This window comes from Trachurus japonicus, unplaced genomic scaffold (assembly GCF_045865225.1).
Source record: "Trachurus japonicus isolate A0001 unplaced genomic scaffold, Traja_1.0 AP029833.1".
Lineage (NCBI taxonomy): Eukaryota > Metazoa > Chordata > Actinopteri > Carangiformes > Carangidae > Trachurus > Trachurus japonicus.
The window spans coordinates 26,727-43,443 of NW_028219966.1; the positions used below are offsets into that span (position 1 = coordinate 26,727).

The window sequence follows — 16,717 nt, forward strand, 5'->3', positions numbered from 1 at the left end:
CCATGCCCGTTACTGTTGTTCATTTACTGCTGCTTCAGAATTCACTATTAAACTATTAGAAGACTAAAAGGCCCGACAGCTTCAGATCTTTTGAGCATGGATAAAGTATTTAGGTAAAACTACTCAAGTATTACTTGTGTTATTTAATTCCATATTAGTTTCTATGACATTTAATATCATTATTACGGAAGCATTAAAACTCAACATTAGACTGAATCACTCACCTCACATCCATCTCTGCTCCTGTGGTTCAGAGTCACTTCACTGCAGCTTCATCTGGTGGACTCAGAGTACAAGTGCAGCTTCCTCTTCCTCACACTGAAACAGCAGGAACCATACACGCATTAAAATCTGTTGAACTTTGAGCTGCAGGTTTGATAATAGACACTGCCCCACCCCCAAAACCTCACCTGGTTCAGAGTGCTTTACAGTGACAGCAGCCTGAACACACTAAAGACCGGTAAATTCTCCAAGCAGAGGACTTCAGCTCATGGTTTCTCCACAGACCTGGTCCTGGTCCAGATCCAGAGAGCTGCAGAGAGAACAATCAGAGTAAGTGGACCTTTAAATGGAACAGTTCCTGATGTCTGATAATCATAGACGAGCTACTGTTTGTTTGTTTTGTTTTGTTTGTTGGACATGGACGTCAGAAGATGTCTCGTCTGGGACAAAGTCTCCCCATGTGGACACTGGAGAATCTAGATTGGTCAACAAGTACAGAAGATTTTTGTGAAGACACATGATCAGTCACTGTGTGTTTTTCACAGTTTTCTACACTTCTACACAGATCCTGTTGATCATCTGAGCTTTTATGGTTTGTAATAAAACTATAAAACCAGTTCCTGGTCGAGATGCTGGACTGGACTTTGATAACTTGATAAGTTGTTTAATATAATAAATATTTAGTATGGGTTGGGCAATGGTGACACAGTGATTTTAGGATTACTTTTTATCAGAAGCCAGTGAGCACTCCCTACTTGCTGCTCCTGTGTAATGTGGTTTAAGGTGGACATGAGGGTTGAAAAGGCCCACAGCGCAGGTCTACATTACATACATGCAGATTTCAGCTAAATTTCACCACATTAGAAAAACAAGGTGACAAGAACTGTATTTCTATATTATGGTTTCAGAAGTACTGAAAGGGGGAAAAACTCTAAACATGGAGACCTCCAAATTAAAAGCCTGTTTTATACCCAGCAGACTGGAACACTGACTGTCACCAGTATGTAATTCTCAAACTTTTCACAGTCAAACTGCACCATTATGTCAGGTTTCACGCTGTCAAACAGGGTTCATTTGCACACAAAAATGCATAATGGCCTGAAACCTTTTCTCACTCATTGAACAAGGTTGTGGAAACCCCCTTGTAATGCAAGATTAAGTTCTTTGTTTTAAATTTTTTACGCATAGCCTACCCTCCTATGTACACCTGGTGGTAAAAGTAGGCCTATCCCAGTTTAGGAACCACTGATGTAACCATAGATGTATATAGATCCATGGATGTAACAGCAGTAAACATGTCAGCCATGTTGTCTGGATGTGGAATAAGAGCAGAAGAAGAGACGATTGTGTAGCTCCACTTACTGATGACTGGGTGCAACTTTTCCCTCCTGAATCAGCAGGTGGAGATGAACCGCTGCAGCTCTCCTGCTGTCTGACCTCCGTGGCTCCATCTAGTGGACTGAGAGTAGACGTGCAACAGCTTCCTCTTCCTCACACTGAAAGTTTCACACAGTAGAAAGGCCAATCAGTGGCGGAGCAGCTGGACACATCAGTTGACATGCACATGAATGAAGTGTGTTTCCAATGCAGGTGAAGCTACAAAGTGTGTGTGAGATGATGTGGATGTGAACTCAGCAGCATGGATCAGTGTGAGGACACAGCAGAGGGAGCCCCTCCCTCTAAAACCACTTTGAGTGGGGAACATGAGAGCCAGACCAGGGGTCAAAGGTCAGACGAGGCTCTCTACATGTCCATGACTCATCATTGCTCCATAATTATTACTTGCATTAAAAGCTGTGTGTGTGTGTTTGCAACAGAGACGCACCACTCTCTAGACTTGAGCCTGGACCAAAACCTGACCCTGAATCTGAACCTGAACCCAGCTCAGTGTCCATGAGGAGTAACCACTCCATGGATCGTCCTATTGATGTCAGTCAACCTGTGGATGGAAGGTCAGAACTTCTGGTTTTATTAAGAGATCAACAATGTTTTCATCCATTTTGATCCAACATGCACATTTATCAGTTGTATTGTTTCAGAAGCCAGCTGCAGAAACCAGACTCTCCTGGACCCAGCTCAGTGTCCATGACGAGTAACCACTCCATGGATCGTCCTATTGATGTCAGTCAATTTGTGGATGGAAGGTCAGAACTTCTGTTTTGATTAAAGAGATATTTCAACTTTTTGGCAAATTGGCCAATTGCTATATAGTTTTAGGAGTACGCTTGTTACCCCTAGAAAAATAGAAAATAGCTTGTACCTACAATTAAAGGTAACAAACCTACTCCTAAAACCTATATCCTATAGCAATTATGGCAATGGGCCAATTTGCCAAAATGTTGAACTATCCCTTTAAAAGATTCACAATGTTTTGATCCAACATATTTATCAGTTGTGGTGTTGTTTCAGAATCCAGCTGCAGAAACCAGACTCTCCTGAACCCAGCTGTCAGTCTGTGAGCAACCGATCACACGACTGGATCATTTACTTTAAAGGACGAGGATCATCTGATCAGATGTAAGACTCAGCTCAGAAAATGACCAGTTTGTGGGCATGTTGTTGGACCAGGTCTGAGGTCAAAGTGTCTCTGTGTGTTGTGAACATCCACACATAAAATCTGACTTTGTGGACCTGTTCAGCTTGTGTGCGTCTCTGTGTGGACAGACATGATGTAAGCTCTTTATGGTTCCTTCACAGAGTGGACCAGGAGAGCTCAGAGGTTCCCAGTGCTCAGTCTGCCCAGCAGCATCAGACACACCTGGACTTCATATTTAAGGCGAGTACATGTCCATCAGCTGCTGTTACATCTGTTGTGTTCACCATCATCTCCATGCTGCACTTTGAAAGCAGTCTGTCCAACATGGATCTGATGTTTGGCTCCATGGTTTTAGTTTGATGCTGTCACTCATAGAGTTTCTGTTCCAGCTGCTGGAGGAGAACATGGTCACTTTTGTCAAGAACGAGCTGAAGAAGATCCAAAATTCTCTGAGTCCAGATTACCCAGAATGCTCAGAGAGTCAGGGGGAAGATGAGGAGGTGTTGGACAGTGAGGATGAAGAGCAGAAAAGGAGCAGCAGAGAGGCATTAGTGAAGATCACAGTGAACTTCCTGAGGAGAATGAAGCAGGAGGAGCTGGCCGATTGTCTGCAGAGCAGTAAGAGGATTCCTACACTCCTAAAAAAAAGTGTGGAAACGTTTTTTCAGTCAATCATTTCTCCTCTTTAATAATACCAATTGGTGTTGTATTTTATATAAAGAAACAAAAGAAAGGCCAGCAGCACTCGTGTCCTTCTCATTGTCTTTTATTTCATACTGCGTCGGCGCTTAGCACAGACCGGTTTCGACAACGTCTTCCTCAGTGTGCAAAATGCACCAGGAAATGATGCATTTAAGTACTCTCAGGTGTGGTTAATCACTTGATTGATCAGTATAAACATTCAAGGCAGGTACCACATTAAAGGCATTTAGAAAAATAGAAATATATAGAAAAATGTAACAATACATAGAAAAACAACAAATATTACAAGCAGATCCACAGGTAAATCGATCCATTAAAAAAACTTTAGGTCAGCCATTATACTAAAAAGAGACAAAGCATGACAGCACAGTGAAGACATAAAGTGCTGAAAAAGCCGTAGCTCCCTCCATGTATAACATAATCATCCAGTATAGACAACGTAATCATCCAGTACATAAGATCCAGTATATAAAAAATACAAATGAACGTCCAGTGTCACAATGAATGACCTACTGGACAAAAAATAGAAAAAACAGACTCCAACATATACTCCATGAGACCCCCATCATCCACATCATAGATGAAAACTTTTACCAACAATATACATGTGAAAACTTTACCAACAATATGCAAACAGTAGAAAACTTTACCGACACATATTATAGAAAACATCCCAACAATAACTCTTCATTCATCCCTTTAGGGTACTCAGTCTGTAACATGTGTATCCAAAATGCTTCTCGTTGCAGTAAAACTCTTTCCCTGTCTCCCCCTCTACTCAAAGGTTTCACTTCTTCTATGCCCTGAAATCTCAATGAGCATACATCATGGCCCGCACTGTTAAAGTGTCTCGCCACAGAAGACTTTTCATCAGAATTTCTAATACTACTCTTATGTTCTGAAATGCGAGTTCTGAGCTCTCTTTCCGTCTTCCCAACATAACAGAGGCCGCATGGACATTTTAGAAGATACACAACAAATTTAGTTCTACAGGAAATCCTGCTTTTTATAGGGAATTTACGACCTGAGTGAGGATGGGAGAAATATTCACCTTTAATAATAGCATTACATTGAACACAGTTACGACACGAGAAATTACCCTTGGGAAGAGATGATAGAAAATGTTGAGGACGAATAAAACAATCAGCTCTAACTAATTTGTCTCTTAAATTAGGAGCACGTTTATGAGCAAAAGTGGGGGTCTCCTGAAACACATGACCAATATGAGGATCACTCTTTAAAATATACCAGTGCTTCCTAATACAATTTTTAAGATCAACAGTAATGTTAGAAAACGTAGTGGCACATACTAAGCCTGGGGACTTAGAGGAACGAACACTTGATTTAAACAAAGACTTCCTATCTAAATTTCTTACCTTGATCAAAGATTGATCAAGAATTTTTTTATCGTATCCTTTCGCTAAAAAGCGATTACATAGTTCCCCAGCTTGTTCCTCAAAAACAACATCTGTATTGCAAATCCTTCTGACCCGTAATAACTGACTATATGGGAGACCTTTTTTAAGAGCAGGTGGATGGAAGCTGGTGTAGTCCAAAAAACTATTAGTATCGGTCTTCTTCCTATATACGCTAGTGTTCAAGTGTTCATTTTTAACTACCTTCACATCAAGAAAAGAGACATTGTCCTGACTAAATTCAAGTGAAAACTTAATAGATGGCATCCTCGAGTTAATGTATACATTAAATTCTTCAAGTTGAGCAGATGTACCCGAAAAAATGAAAAAAATATCATCAATATACCGAAACCAACACACAATAAAAGGGAGAAACGGATTATTATTATAGACAAAATCCTCCTCAAATTTACCCATAAAGAGATTGCTTAGGTTAGGTGAACTGGCTGAACCCATAGGAACACCTTGAAGTTGTAAATAATATGAATCCTCAAATTTAAAATAGTTTCTCTTGAGGATCAGTTCAGTCATTTTAACCAAGAAATCAGTAGGAGGAGTAAGGGATTCTCTATGATCCAAAAAATGTTTCAACGCTTCTAAACCTTCAGTATGTGGTACATTTGTGTACAAACTGTGTTGTTTTTGAGGAACAAGCTGGGGAACTATGTAATCGCTTTTTAGCGAAAGGATACGATAAAAAAATTCTTGATCAATCTTTGATCAAGGTAAGAAATTTAGATAGGAAGTCTTTGTTTAAATCAAGTGTTCGTTCCTCTAAGTCCCCAGGCTTAGTATGTGCCACTACGTTTTCTAACATTACTGTTGATCTTAAAAATTGTATTAGGAAGCACTGGTATATTTTAAAGAGTGATCCTCATATTGGTCATGTGTTTCAGGAGACCCCCACTTTTGCTCATAAACGTGCTCCTAATTTAAGAGACAAATTAGTTAGAGCTGATTGTTTTATTCGTCCTCAACATTTTCTATCATCTCTTCCCAAGGGTAATTTCTCGTGTCGTAACTGTGTTCAATGTAATGCTATTATTAAAGGTGAATATTTCTCCCATCCTCACTCAGGTCGTAAATTCCCTATAAAAAGCAGGATTTCCTGTAGAACTAAATTTGTTGTGTATCTTCTAAAATGTCCATGCGGCCTCTGTTATGTTGGGAAGACGAAAAGAGAGCTCAGAACTCGCATTTCAGAACATAAGAGTAGTATTAGAAATTCTGATGAAAAGTCTTCTGTGGCGAGACACTTTAACAGTGCGGGCCATGATGTATGCTCATTGAGATTTCAGGGCATAGAAGAAGTGAAACCTTTGAGTAGAGGGGGAGACAGGGAAAGAGTTTTACTGCAACGAGAAGCATTTTGGATACACATGTTACAGACTGAGTACCCTAAAGGGATGAATGAAGAGTTATTGTTGGGATGTTTTCTATAATATGTGTCGGTAAAGTTTTCTACTGTGTGCATATTGTTGGTAAAGTTTTCACATGTATATTGTTGATAAAAGTTTTCATCTATGATGTGGATGATGGGGGTCTCATGGAGTATATGTTGGAATCTGTATTTTCTATTTTGTGTCCAGTAGGTCATTCATTGTGACACTGGACGTTCATTTGTATTTTTTATATACTGGATCTTATGTACTGGATGATTACGTTGTCTATACTGGATGATTATGTTATACATGGAGGGAGCTACGGCTTTTTCAGCACTTTATGTCTTCACTGTGCTGTCATGCTTTGTCTCTTTTTAGTATAATGGCTGACCTAAAGTTTTTTTAATGGATCGATTTACCTGTGGATCTGCTTGTAATATTTGTTGTTTTTCTATGTATTGTTACATTTTTCTATATATTTCTATTTTTCTAAATGCCTTTAATGTGGTACCTGCCTTGAATGTTTATACTGATCAATCAAGTGATTAACCACACCTGAGAGTACTTAAATGCATCATTTCCTGGTGCATTTTGCACACTGAGGAAGACGTTGTCGAAACCGGTCTGTGCTAAGCGCCGACGCAGTATGAAATAAAAGACAATGAGAAGGACACGAGTGCTGCTGGCCTTTCTTTTGTTTCTTTAAGTTGATCTTTTGGCCGTGCACCTCTTTAGTTTGTTCCTGAGAGTTTTGTTGGAGAGTGCGTGTTTTTCTTTGTTTTTGACTGTTGTATTTTATATAACTGGAAAGCCTGATTAGTCACCTTTACAACAAGGTACAACTACAACAAAACATAACTTCTCATCCCTGAAGGCAATCTCAATGCAATGAGATATCTGAATGAGTTTCTGGAGCCAGGATCTCACACCTAATTCCATCATCAAGGATGACAACACTTTTCCCCACAGACTCAGGATCATCACAGAGGACCTCCTGAATTTGGGAGTGGAGAGGATGGAGTGGCCTGCCTTGGCAGACCTCAACCCAATGGGCTTCATGCACAGCTCCACTACTTCCTGAACTTAAGCCAGCTCCTTTATTTCCTGTCTTACATTATTGGACAAACTGATTAATCCAGGTGTGTCTGACCATTGTTGTGAGGACAAAGTGTGTTTTTTTCCCTTATTACTCTGGGGGTGTGCAACCATCCAATCCACCAAGTAACACAAAACAAGGGTGAACACCAACAGGAGAGTATTGCAGGGGATTTTGCCACATTTTGGGGGGGCACGCCGCTACAGATACACGATCCTTACAAGTTGTACCTCATTGTAAAGGTGACTAATCAGGCTTTCCAACGATACAAAATAAAAAAAATATTAAAAGGAAGAGAACTACTGACTGAAAAAAGAAGTGTATTTACATATGTTCATGGAGTTATTCTCCACAGGAATAATTTGATCACATTTTCTTAATGATTTACCTCATTCAGGACCCATTACAGTTTGTCAATATAAACTCAAATCCAATCTGAAGAAGAAGTTCCAGTGTGTGTTTGAGGGGATCTCTAAAGCAGGAAACACAACCTCTCTAAACCAGATCTACACAGAGCTCTACATCACTGAGGGAGGGGCTGGAGAGGTCAATGGTGAACATGAGGTTACACAGATTGAAACAGTGTACAGAAGACCAGACAGACCAGAAATAACCATCAGACAAGAAGACATCTTTAAAGCCCCACCTGAAAGAGACCAACCACTCAGAACAGTGATGACAATGGGAGTGGCTGGCATTGGGAAAACAGTCCTAACTCAGAAGTTCACACTGGACTGGGCTGAAGACAAAGCCAACCAGGACATACACTTCACATTTCCCTTCACCTTCAGAGAGCTGAATGTGCTGAAAGAGAAAAAGTTCAGCTTGGTGGAACTTGTTCATCACTTCTTCATTGAAACCAAAGAAGCAGGAATCTGCAGGTTTGATCAGTTCCAGGTCGTCTTCATCTTTGATGGTCTTGATGAGTGTCGACCTCCTCTGGACTTCCACAACACTGAGATCCTGACTGATGTGACACAGTCCACCTCAGTCAACGTGCTGCTGACCAACCTCATCAGGGGGAACCTGCTTCCCTCTGCTCGCCTCTGGATAACCACACGACCTGCAGCAGCCAATCAGATCCCTCCTCAGTGTATTGACATGGTAACAGAGGTCAGAGGGTTCACGGACCCACAGAAGGAGGAGTACTTCAGGAAGAGGTTCAGAGATGAAGAGCAGGCCAGAGGGATCATCTCCCACATCAAGAGATCACGGAGCCTCCACATCATGTGCCACATACCGGTCTTCTGCTGGATCACTGCTACAGTTCTGGAGGAGCTGTTGAAGACCAGAGAGGGAGGAGAGCTGCCCAAGACCCTGACTGAGATGTACATCCACTTCCTGGTGGTTCAACTGAAACTGAAGAACATCAAGTATGATGGAGGAGCTGAGACAGATCCACACTGGAGTCCAGAGAGCAGGAAGATGATTGAGTCTCTGGGAAAACTGGCTTTTGAGCAGCTGCAGAAAGGAAACCTGATCTTCTATGAATCAGACCTGACAGAGTGTGGCATCGATATCACAGCAGCCTCAGTGTACTCAGGAGTGTTCACACAGATCTTTAAAGAGGAGAGCGGCCTGTACCAGGACAAGGTGTTCTGCTTTGTCCATCTGAGTGTTCAGGAGTTCCTGGCTGCTCTTCATGTCCATCTGACCTTCATCAACACTGGAGTCAATCTGCTGTCAGAAGAACCACCACCATCTTCATGGTTTAAAGTCTCTAGAGAAAAACCTGAATCAGTACGTTTCTACCAGAGCGCTGTGGACGAGGCCTTAAAGAGTCCAAATGGACACCTGGACTTGTTCCTCCGCTTCCTCTTGGGTCTTTCCCTGCCGGCCAATCAGACCGTCCTACAGGGTCTGTTGACACACACAGGAAGTGACTCCCTGACCAATCAGGAAACAGTCCGGTACATCAAGAAGAAGATTGAAGAGAGCCTCACTGCAGAGAAAACCATCAACCTGTTCCACTGTCTGAATGAACTGGGTGATCGTTCTCTAGTAAAGCGAATCCAACGGTCCCTGAAGTCAGGACAACTTTTTGCAGATAAAATGTCTCTTGCTCAATGGTCAGCTGTGGGCTTCATCTTACTGTCAGAAAAAGATCCACAAGTGTTTGACATGACTAATTTTCCTGCTTCAGAGGAGGCTCTTCTAAGGCTCTTGCCAACAGTCAAAGCTTATGGAAAAGCTCTGTAAGTGTAGAGATAGTTGAATTTATTCATCATATAACACAAGGGCGCATCTATTTCAACGGTAGATAAAATGAACTTCTTTTGTTCTTTAATTCCTCATGATCATGTCTTCAGACTGACCGGCTGTAACCTCTCAGAGAAAAGCTGTGAAGTTCTGTATGCAGTCCTCAGCTCCCAGTCCTCTAGTCTCAGACACCTGGACCTGAGTAACAACAGCCTGCCAGACTCAGGAGTCAAGGTCCTGTCTGGTGGACTGGAGAGTCCACACTGTAGACTGGAGGCTCTCAGGTGAGATCAAGTTACTGTTTGTTTGAAGTAGAACAAATATGAACTCTGGTTAATGAACAAAAACTGACAACACTGTTTTCTCAGTCTCATAATTGAAGGTCATCACAGTTAAAGACATGTTGTCCAAGGCCCAAGTGTCACCTGTCTTCTTGTCTATGATGTCCTCAGACTGAGTGGCTGTAACCTCTCAGAGAGAAGCGGTGAAGCTCTGTCCCAGTCCTTTGGTCTGAAAGAACTGGACCTCAGTAACAACAACCTGCAGGACTCATGGGTGAAGCTGCTATCTGGTGGACTGGAGAGTCCACAATATAAACTAGAGACCCTAAGGTTAGATCAAGTTACTGTTTGCTTGAAATGTAACAAATGTAAAATCTGGTTAATCAACAAGAACTTGTCCATGGTGTGATAAACTGAATTAGATTATTGCACTTTTGTTAACTGACTTAGTTTAGTTTAGTCACAATAACCTGCTGCTGGCTCAACCTGTTTAAGAGCCGAGCAGAGTTGACTTTGGTCCATCTGAGTATTTTGATTGTTGTTAGTTTGTTGTTCCCCAATGAACTGCAGCAAAAACGGACACCACTGTTTTCTAGTGTTGGCTTGTCAGGTCTCCTTATTGAAGGTCACAGTTTAACACAGATGTTATGTGTCTTCTTGTTCATGATCATGTCTTCAGACTGAGCTGCTGCAACCTCTCAGAAAGAAGCTGTGAACCTCTGTCTTCAGTCCTCAGCTCCCAGTCCTCTAGTCTCAGACACCTGGACTTGACTAACGATAACCTGCAGGACTCAGGGGTCAAGGTCCTGTCTGGTGGACTGGAGAGTCCACACTGTAGGCTGGAGACTCTCAGGTGAGGATCCATCCAGCTGTTGATCTAATCTGACACTTTAACATACCTCCAGGTGTTGACAGAGGGTTTTCTGTGTGTTGTTGTGTCTCCAGTCTGTCAGGATGTCTGGTCACAGAGGAAGGCTGTGCTTCTCTGGCCTCAGCTCTGAGCTCCAACCCCTCCCATCTGAGAGAGCTGGACCTGAGCTACAACCATCCAGGAGCCTCAGGGGTGAAGCTGCTGTCGGCCGGACTGCAGGATCCAGACTGGAGACTGGACACCCTCAGGTATGGAGAGGCTGCAACCGCACACACTTCTAATGGAGGAGGGGCACTTCATGCAGATGCGCACTTTACTATTGGACAAAGTGATGCGGTGTTTCCTCCTCGTCTCCTCCTGCTCTATATCATCACAACATGAAGACTCTAACTTCCTTCTTCTCTTCCTCTTTAAGGGTGAAGCCTGGTGGAGTCAAATGGTTAAAACCAGGTCTAAGGAAGTGTAAGTGTGTTTCTACATTGATTCATGGAAATAAAGCAGCACATTTAACCCTTTTTCACACAGTCACACCACTGTCTTTATCAAACTTTCAATAACTGATCAAATAACTGCAGCTGTGTCTTGTTCTCTCCATCAGATTCCTGTCAACTCACAATCAACCCAAACACAGTGAACAGAACGATCAAAGTGTCTGACGACAGAAGAGAGGCATCACGTGGGAAACAGGTTTATCCATATCCTGATCACCCAGACAGATTTGACTTGAGGCCTCAGCTGCTGTGTAAAACTCAGCTGAGTGATCGCTGTTACTGGGAGGTGGAGTGGAGAGGAGAGGGTTGTACAGCAGTGAGTTACAGAGGAATCAGCAGGAAAGGAGACAGCACAGACTGTTTGTTTGAAGGGAATGATCAGTCCTGGAGTCTGAGCTTCTGTGATGGTGGTTACACTGCCCATCACAATAACAAAGGAACATTCATCTCCTCCACCATCCGCTCCATGTTGCACTCCCTCTTCTTCTCTTCCTCTGTCAGAGTTGCAGTGTATGTGGACTGTCCTGCTGGTACTCTGTCCTTCTACAGAGTCTCCTCTGACTCACTGATCCACCTCCACACCTTCAACACCACCTTCACTGAACCTCTGTATCCTGGGTTCGGGTTTTCTCCTGGTTCCTCAGTGTCTCTGTGTTCAGTGTAGCAGAGAATCATTCTCACTGTTGAACAGACAGTTCAGTCGCTTCATGTCTGTCTCTGTCACTCACACATATTCTGATGTATCATTTAAATCAGTTCATTTTCAGACTCTTCTAAATGATTTTTGTAAACTCCCTCTTCTTCCTTTGATTGTTACAGGATAAACATGTTGGTGACTCTCATTATTATTTTCTTCTTTGTCTTTTCAAAGAAGCTCACGTGAGTTTGCCAATAAAGTTTAATGGAACTAAACATTGTCTTCACCTTTTTGCTGCCTGGTTTAACAGATCTACGAGAGACTGACTCACCCCACATCAGCCTCTCTGGTCCTGTGGTTCACAATCACTTCACTGCATCTCCATCTAGTGGACTGAGACTAAGAGTGCAGCAGCTTTCCTCACTGAAATAGAGAAGCACCAACACATGATCACATGATGGACATGTCAGTTGATGTGCATGGATCAGTGTGAGGACACAGAGGAGGGATTGCCTTATGAATTATAGTATAATAATTATATTATATTAATAATAATACCCTTCTGAACTCCTTATGTTTCCCTTTGAGTCTGAGGTCTGTCAGACTTGTGTAGACTCATTATATATGCACATACAGCACATATATCTGCTGTGTATGTCCAGTGTATATATACACATAACACACACATACACACATATACGTATGTAGTATATTGAGTGTATAAACACACACTCTATATACACGGTATATATGTATACACATACTGTACATAATGTGTGTGTGTATATATACATATACGTACATACAGTATCTCACAAAAGTACACCCCTCACATTTTTGTAAATATTTTTATTATATCTTTAGATGGGACAACACTGAAGATATGACACTTTGATACAATACAATACTTTGATACTTCAGAAACTGGGCCCAGGTCAGTATTCCAACATGATAACGACCCCAAACACACCTCCAAGACGACTACTGCCTTGTTGAAGACACTGAGGGTAAAGGTGATGGACTGTCCAACATGTCTCCAGACCTAAACCCTATTGAGCATCTGTGGGACGTCCTCACATGGAAGGTGGAGGAGCACAAGGTGTCTGACATCCACCAGCTCCGTGATGTCATCATGGAGGAGTGGAAGAGGTTTCCAGTGGCAACTGGAAACCTCTTCCACTATTGTGAAGCTCTAGTGAACTCCATGCCCAAGACAGTTGAGGCAGTGCTGGAAAAAATGGTAGCCACAAAAAAAATGACACTTTGGGCACAATTTGGACATTTTCACTTAGGGGTGTACTCACTTTTGTTGCCAGTGGTTCAGACATTAATGGCTGTGTGTTGAGTTATTTTGAGGGGACAGCAAATTTACACTGTTACACAAACTGTACAACGACTACTTTACATTGTATCAAAGTGTCATATCTTCAGTGTTGTCCCATGAAAAGATTTAATAAAATATTTACAAAAATGTGAGGGGTGTAGTCACTTTTGTGAGATACAGTATGTATATATAATAGACAATTGTTGGTACCCAAAGTCCAGGTGACAGACCATCCAGCCTTGGTGAACAGACAACACACACCACCACCAAATGAAGCCCAGAACCTTTATTGAACACACACACACACACACACACCACGTGAAGACCACCATGAGGTAACAGTTCTCACTGGTTGTTGCCGGCGGCGAGGGCCAGTCCCAGAGCTTCTATGAACCGGTGAACATCAGTGAAGGTGTTGTAGAGCGGCACCGGAGCGATTCGCAGCACGCTGGGCTCCCTCATGTCGCACTGCCGCACAGAGACAACAACACAACGTCACCACACTGCACTTACCAACTCCTACTCCTATTGTTATCTTTTTCTAATTTTATGAAATTCTCTTTTTTGAAAGTTGTTTTTAAGTGTGTCAATGGACAGATTTTTACTAAATCAGACAACTGTGGGACAATGACAAGGAGCATGAGCAAGCAAAACTGTAAAATTCGAAGATGCAGGACAACATTCGGTCAATCATCCCTTTCAGTGCTGGGGACACAACTATGGAATTCTTTACCACCAGAAATCAAATCCCAAACAGAATCAAAGATGTTTAGTGCTAGAGCTAAACATTGGCTTAAGCAGCAGCAGACATGTGAACATTAACTTCTTCAAGTCACTGTCAATACAGCATTTTACTAATGTTTAATGTATTTAATTTGTGCAATTTCTTGATCTAAATGTATTTGTATTATTGCACTTATTGTATTCAGTATCTTTTATCCTTTTTTTAGCCTGACCAGGGACAAAGACTGCAAATAAAAATAATACCACTCCACAGTCCACATGGTGTCTCTACTCACAGCGATGCCCCTCTTCTCCAACTCCTGGAACACCGTCCTGATGGGGACAGAGAAGCAGAGCGACAGCTGGCAGCCTCTCTGCTGGGGGTCGGAGGGCGTGATGACGTGGACGTGGGGCTTGTGGGGCTGGGTGGGGTCCTCGGCGTAGTAATGCTGGATCAGGTACTCTAGGTAACCGGTCAGCAGGAGGGACTTCCTGCGTAACGCCTGCATGCTGGTCAGGTTGAAGACCTGCCAGAACAATTCATTCATTCATTACTTACTGATTTAGAACCCATAGAAATGGGTGTGATGTATAAAGCAAAAAATAGAATATTGCCAGAAAGTATACAACAATTGTTTGTTCTTAGATCAGAGGATGAAGAAGAAAGGAGGAAGTTTCATTTTAAACATCCGTTTGCTGGAGTTTGGAGTCAAACTATGGAACTCTCAAAGTAATGAATTGAAGACTTGTACTAATGTATTCCAAGCCAAGAAAATGCTTAAGGAAATAGCAATCAGAAATTATGATAAATGTAGCCAATGATTCTTATAATGCTGTTTTTTGTTTTCATTATTGTCTTGTTTACATTATCGTAAGACTACAGTGTGCTCAGTGACTAACAGATAAGTTGGTTGTTGTCATTTTGTTTCCTTTGTTTTGTATGTTTTATAGCAAGAATGTTGCTCAGTGACAGATTACTTGGAAAATTGGATATTGAATGAGGGGCAGGCAATATAAGATGTATCTTCTCCCTGCTCCCTTCCAACCAGTGGAAGAAATGTTGTGATGATATTGTCAAATTGTGAAATTGCTTTGGTTGGAATAAATAAAAAGAAAGAAAGAAAGAAATGTAAAGGTGAACAACCAGACTGCAGTACCTCTAAGCTGGCCTGCAGGGGGCAGACCAGCAGGACGGGCTGGTTGGACAGTCTGAAGCCGCTCACACCGGGCTGCAGCTCCAACACTGAAGGAAGACACAAGTAACAGAGATGTAACACTAGATGGCAGCAAACACATCACTAACAACACCAGTGTTTTCCTTACTGTTATTCATCTGGAAGCGTGTTTTCAGGTCATGGCCCCACCATCCCACCAACCTGAGGGACAGAGACAGAGACAGACACTGGTTTTAGAAGCATGGACACCTTCCAACTGATAATAACTCATGTTGATAACACAGAGTTCTCACGCCGGTCTGATGGTGTGTTGATGTTTCTCATGGACAAACGCTGCAGCCAGACCACCAGCACCTGAGTTGAGATACTGACAGAGACAGAGACACTCGTGTGGTCACAGTCACCAAACATGAGCAGTATACAATGCACCCCTCACCTTCTAAACAAAGTAAATGCCCAGATCTCCCCCTTGTGTGGGAAGTGTAAAAAAGAGGTAAGGACATACTATCACTGTATTTGGCACCTTGTTGACCTGCTGCAGAAAGGGCAACCATATTTTTCCTTCATCAATAAGTCATAGAATACTTTTATTTTTTCTCTCTCAAAAAAAAAACATGAGTAGTATCAGTATGACGCTCAGAGAGCAGGTGAGGTCAGCTGACCTTGTAGGAGCACCAGCAGGCAAAGTCCACTCCCCAGTCATGTAACTTCAACTCTGCGTTTCCTGCAGCGTGGGCACAGTCGAACCCCACGTAACAGCCCTGACAAACACACAAGCAGGGTTATGGGCTGTAGCCACAGTCTGTCAGTTACTGTGTCTCCTTCATGTGAGTCGTACCTTCCTGTGACCAGCCTCAGTGATGGCAGCCATGTTGAACAGCTGGCCGGTGTAATACTGCACTCCACTGAACATCACCACAGCGATGGAGTCGCCCTCCTTCTCAATCATGTCCAGGATGTCCTCTGTCCTCAGAGTGTCTTCTCCCTGAGCAGGAAGCATCCCATTTTTAAAGGGATAGTTCAACATTTTGGCAAATTGGCCCATTGCCATAATCGCTATAGTCATAGCAGTAGGTTCGTTAACTTTATTTGTCGTTGTAAGCTATTTTTAGAACGGCGGAGGGGAGCAGGGCTATGCTATGGACGCTAAGGGAATTTCTTGGTTTCCCTCATCAAACTCATCAAATACAAAATCCCAAAACTCCAAAACGCTCTTGTGGACAAGTTGTGACCTGCACAATCACCACGCTATGAGATAATAATGGAACGTTACAAAACTGAGCCTTTTTCGAGGTAAATACAGGGTAAATACAGAGTCTGCTTGCTGAAAAATTGTCCCTGAACGCAACGCCCATCAGCGGTTTTGCATGAATTTACCTCTAAAACAGCTCCGTCTCGTAACGTTCCGTTATTATCTCATAGCGTGGTGAATGTGCAGCTCACAACTTGTCCACAACAGCGTTTTTGAGTTGTTGGGTTGTGTATTTGATGAGTTTGATGAGGGAAACCAAGAAATTCCCTTAGCGTCCATACCATAGCCCTGAGCAGCCTGCCGCTTTGCTCCGCCGTTCTAAAAATAGCTTACACCGACAATTAAAGGTAACGAACCTACTGCTATGACTATAGCGATTATGGCAATGGGCCAATTTGCCAAAATGTTGAA

The 16,717-nt window shown here is 42.4% G+C and overlaps 2 protein-coding genes across 2 annotated transcripts; one reads left to right on the forward strand and one right to left on the reverse strand.

Moving 5' to 3' along the window:
* Positions 1–257: 257 nt before the first annotated feature.
* LOC146960915 (kynureninase-like) lies at positions 258–16,089 on the reverse strand. The gene is made up of 8 exons (XM_085771940.1): positions 15,893–16,089; positions 15,717–15,815; positions 15,348–15,421; positions 15,203–15,255; positions 15,037–15,122; positions 14,176–14,406; positions 13,506–13,624; positions 258–318 (listed from the first exon to the last, which is right to left on the reverse strand). The coding sequence occupies exons 1-8, from the start codon at positions 16,079–16,081 to the stop codon at positions 273–275; spliced, it is 897 nt and encodes a 298-aa protein (XP_085628066.1). The 5' UTR covers positions 16,082–16,089; the 3' UTR covers positions 258–272.
* Positions 3,142–12,096, forward strand: LOC146960916 (NLR family CARD domain-containing protein 3-like). Its single transcript, XM_085771941.1, has 6 exons — positions 3,142–3,376; positions 7,751–9,548; positions 10,513–10,686; positions 10,779–10,952; positions 11,120–11,166; positions 11,303–12,096. The coding sequence occupies exons 1-6, from the start codon at positions 3,163–3,165 to the stop codon at positions 11,857–11,859; spliced, it is 2,964 nt and encodes a 987-aa protein (XP_085628067.1). The 5' UTR covers positions 3,142–3,162; the 3' UTR covers positions 11,860–12,096.
* Positions 16,090–16,717: the final 628 nt, after the last annotated feature.

Excerpts from the sequence above, each read along its gene's own strand:
- LOC146960916 (XM_085771941.1), top strand. The coding sequence starts at position 3,163 with ATGGTCACTTTTGTCAAGAACGAGCTGAAGAAGATCCAAAATTCTCTG. Across the intron at positions 3,377-7,750 it reads GGCCGATTGTCTGCAGAGCA|GACCCATTACAGTTTGTCAA; the intron begins GTAAGAGGATTC and ends TACCTCATTCAG. Across the intron at positions 10,687-10,778 it reads TGTAGGCTGGAGACTCTCAG|TCTGTCAGGATGTCTGGTCA; the intron begins GTGAGGATCCAT and ends TTGTGTCTCCAG.
- LOC146960915 (XM_085771940.1), bottom strand. The coding sequence starts at position 16,081 with ATGTTGAACTATCCCTTTAAAAATGGGATGCTTCCTGCTCAGGGAGAA. Across the intron at positions 13,625-14,175 it reads TGGAGAAGAGGGGCATCGCT|TGCGACATGAGGGAGCCCAG; the intron begins GTGAGTAGAGAC and ends TCTGTGCGGCAG. Across the intron at positions 319-13,505 it reads CTCGCCGCCGGCAACAACCA|TGTGAGGAAGAGGAAGCTGC; the intron begins GTGAGAACTGTT and ends CTGCTGTTTCAG.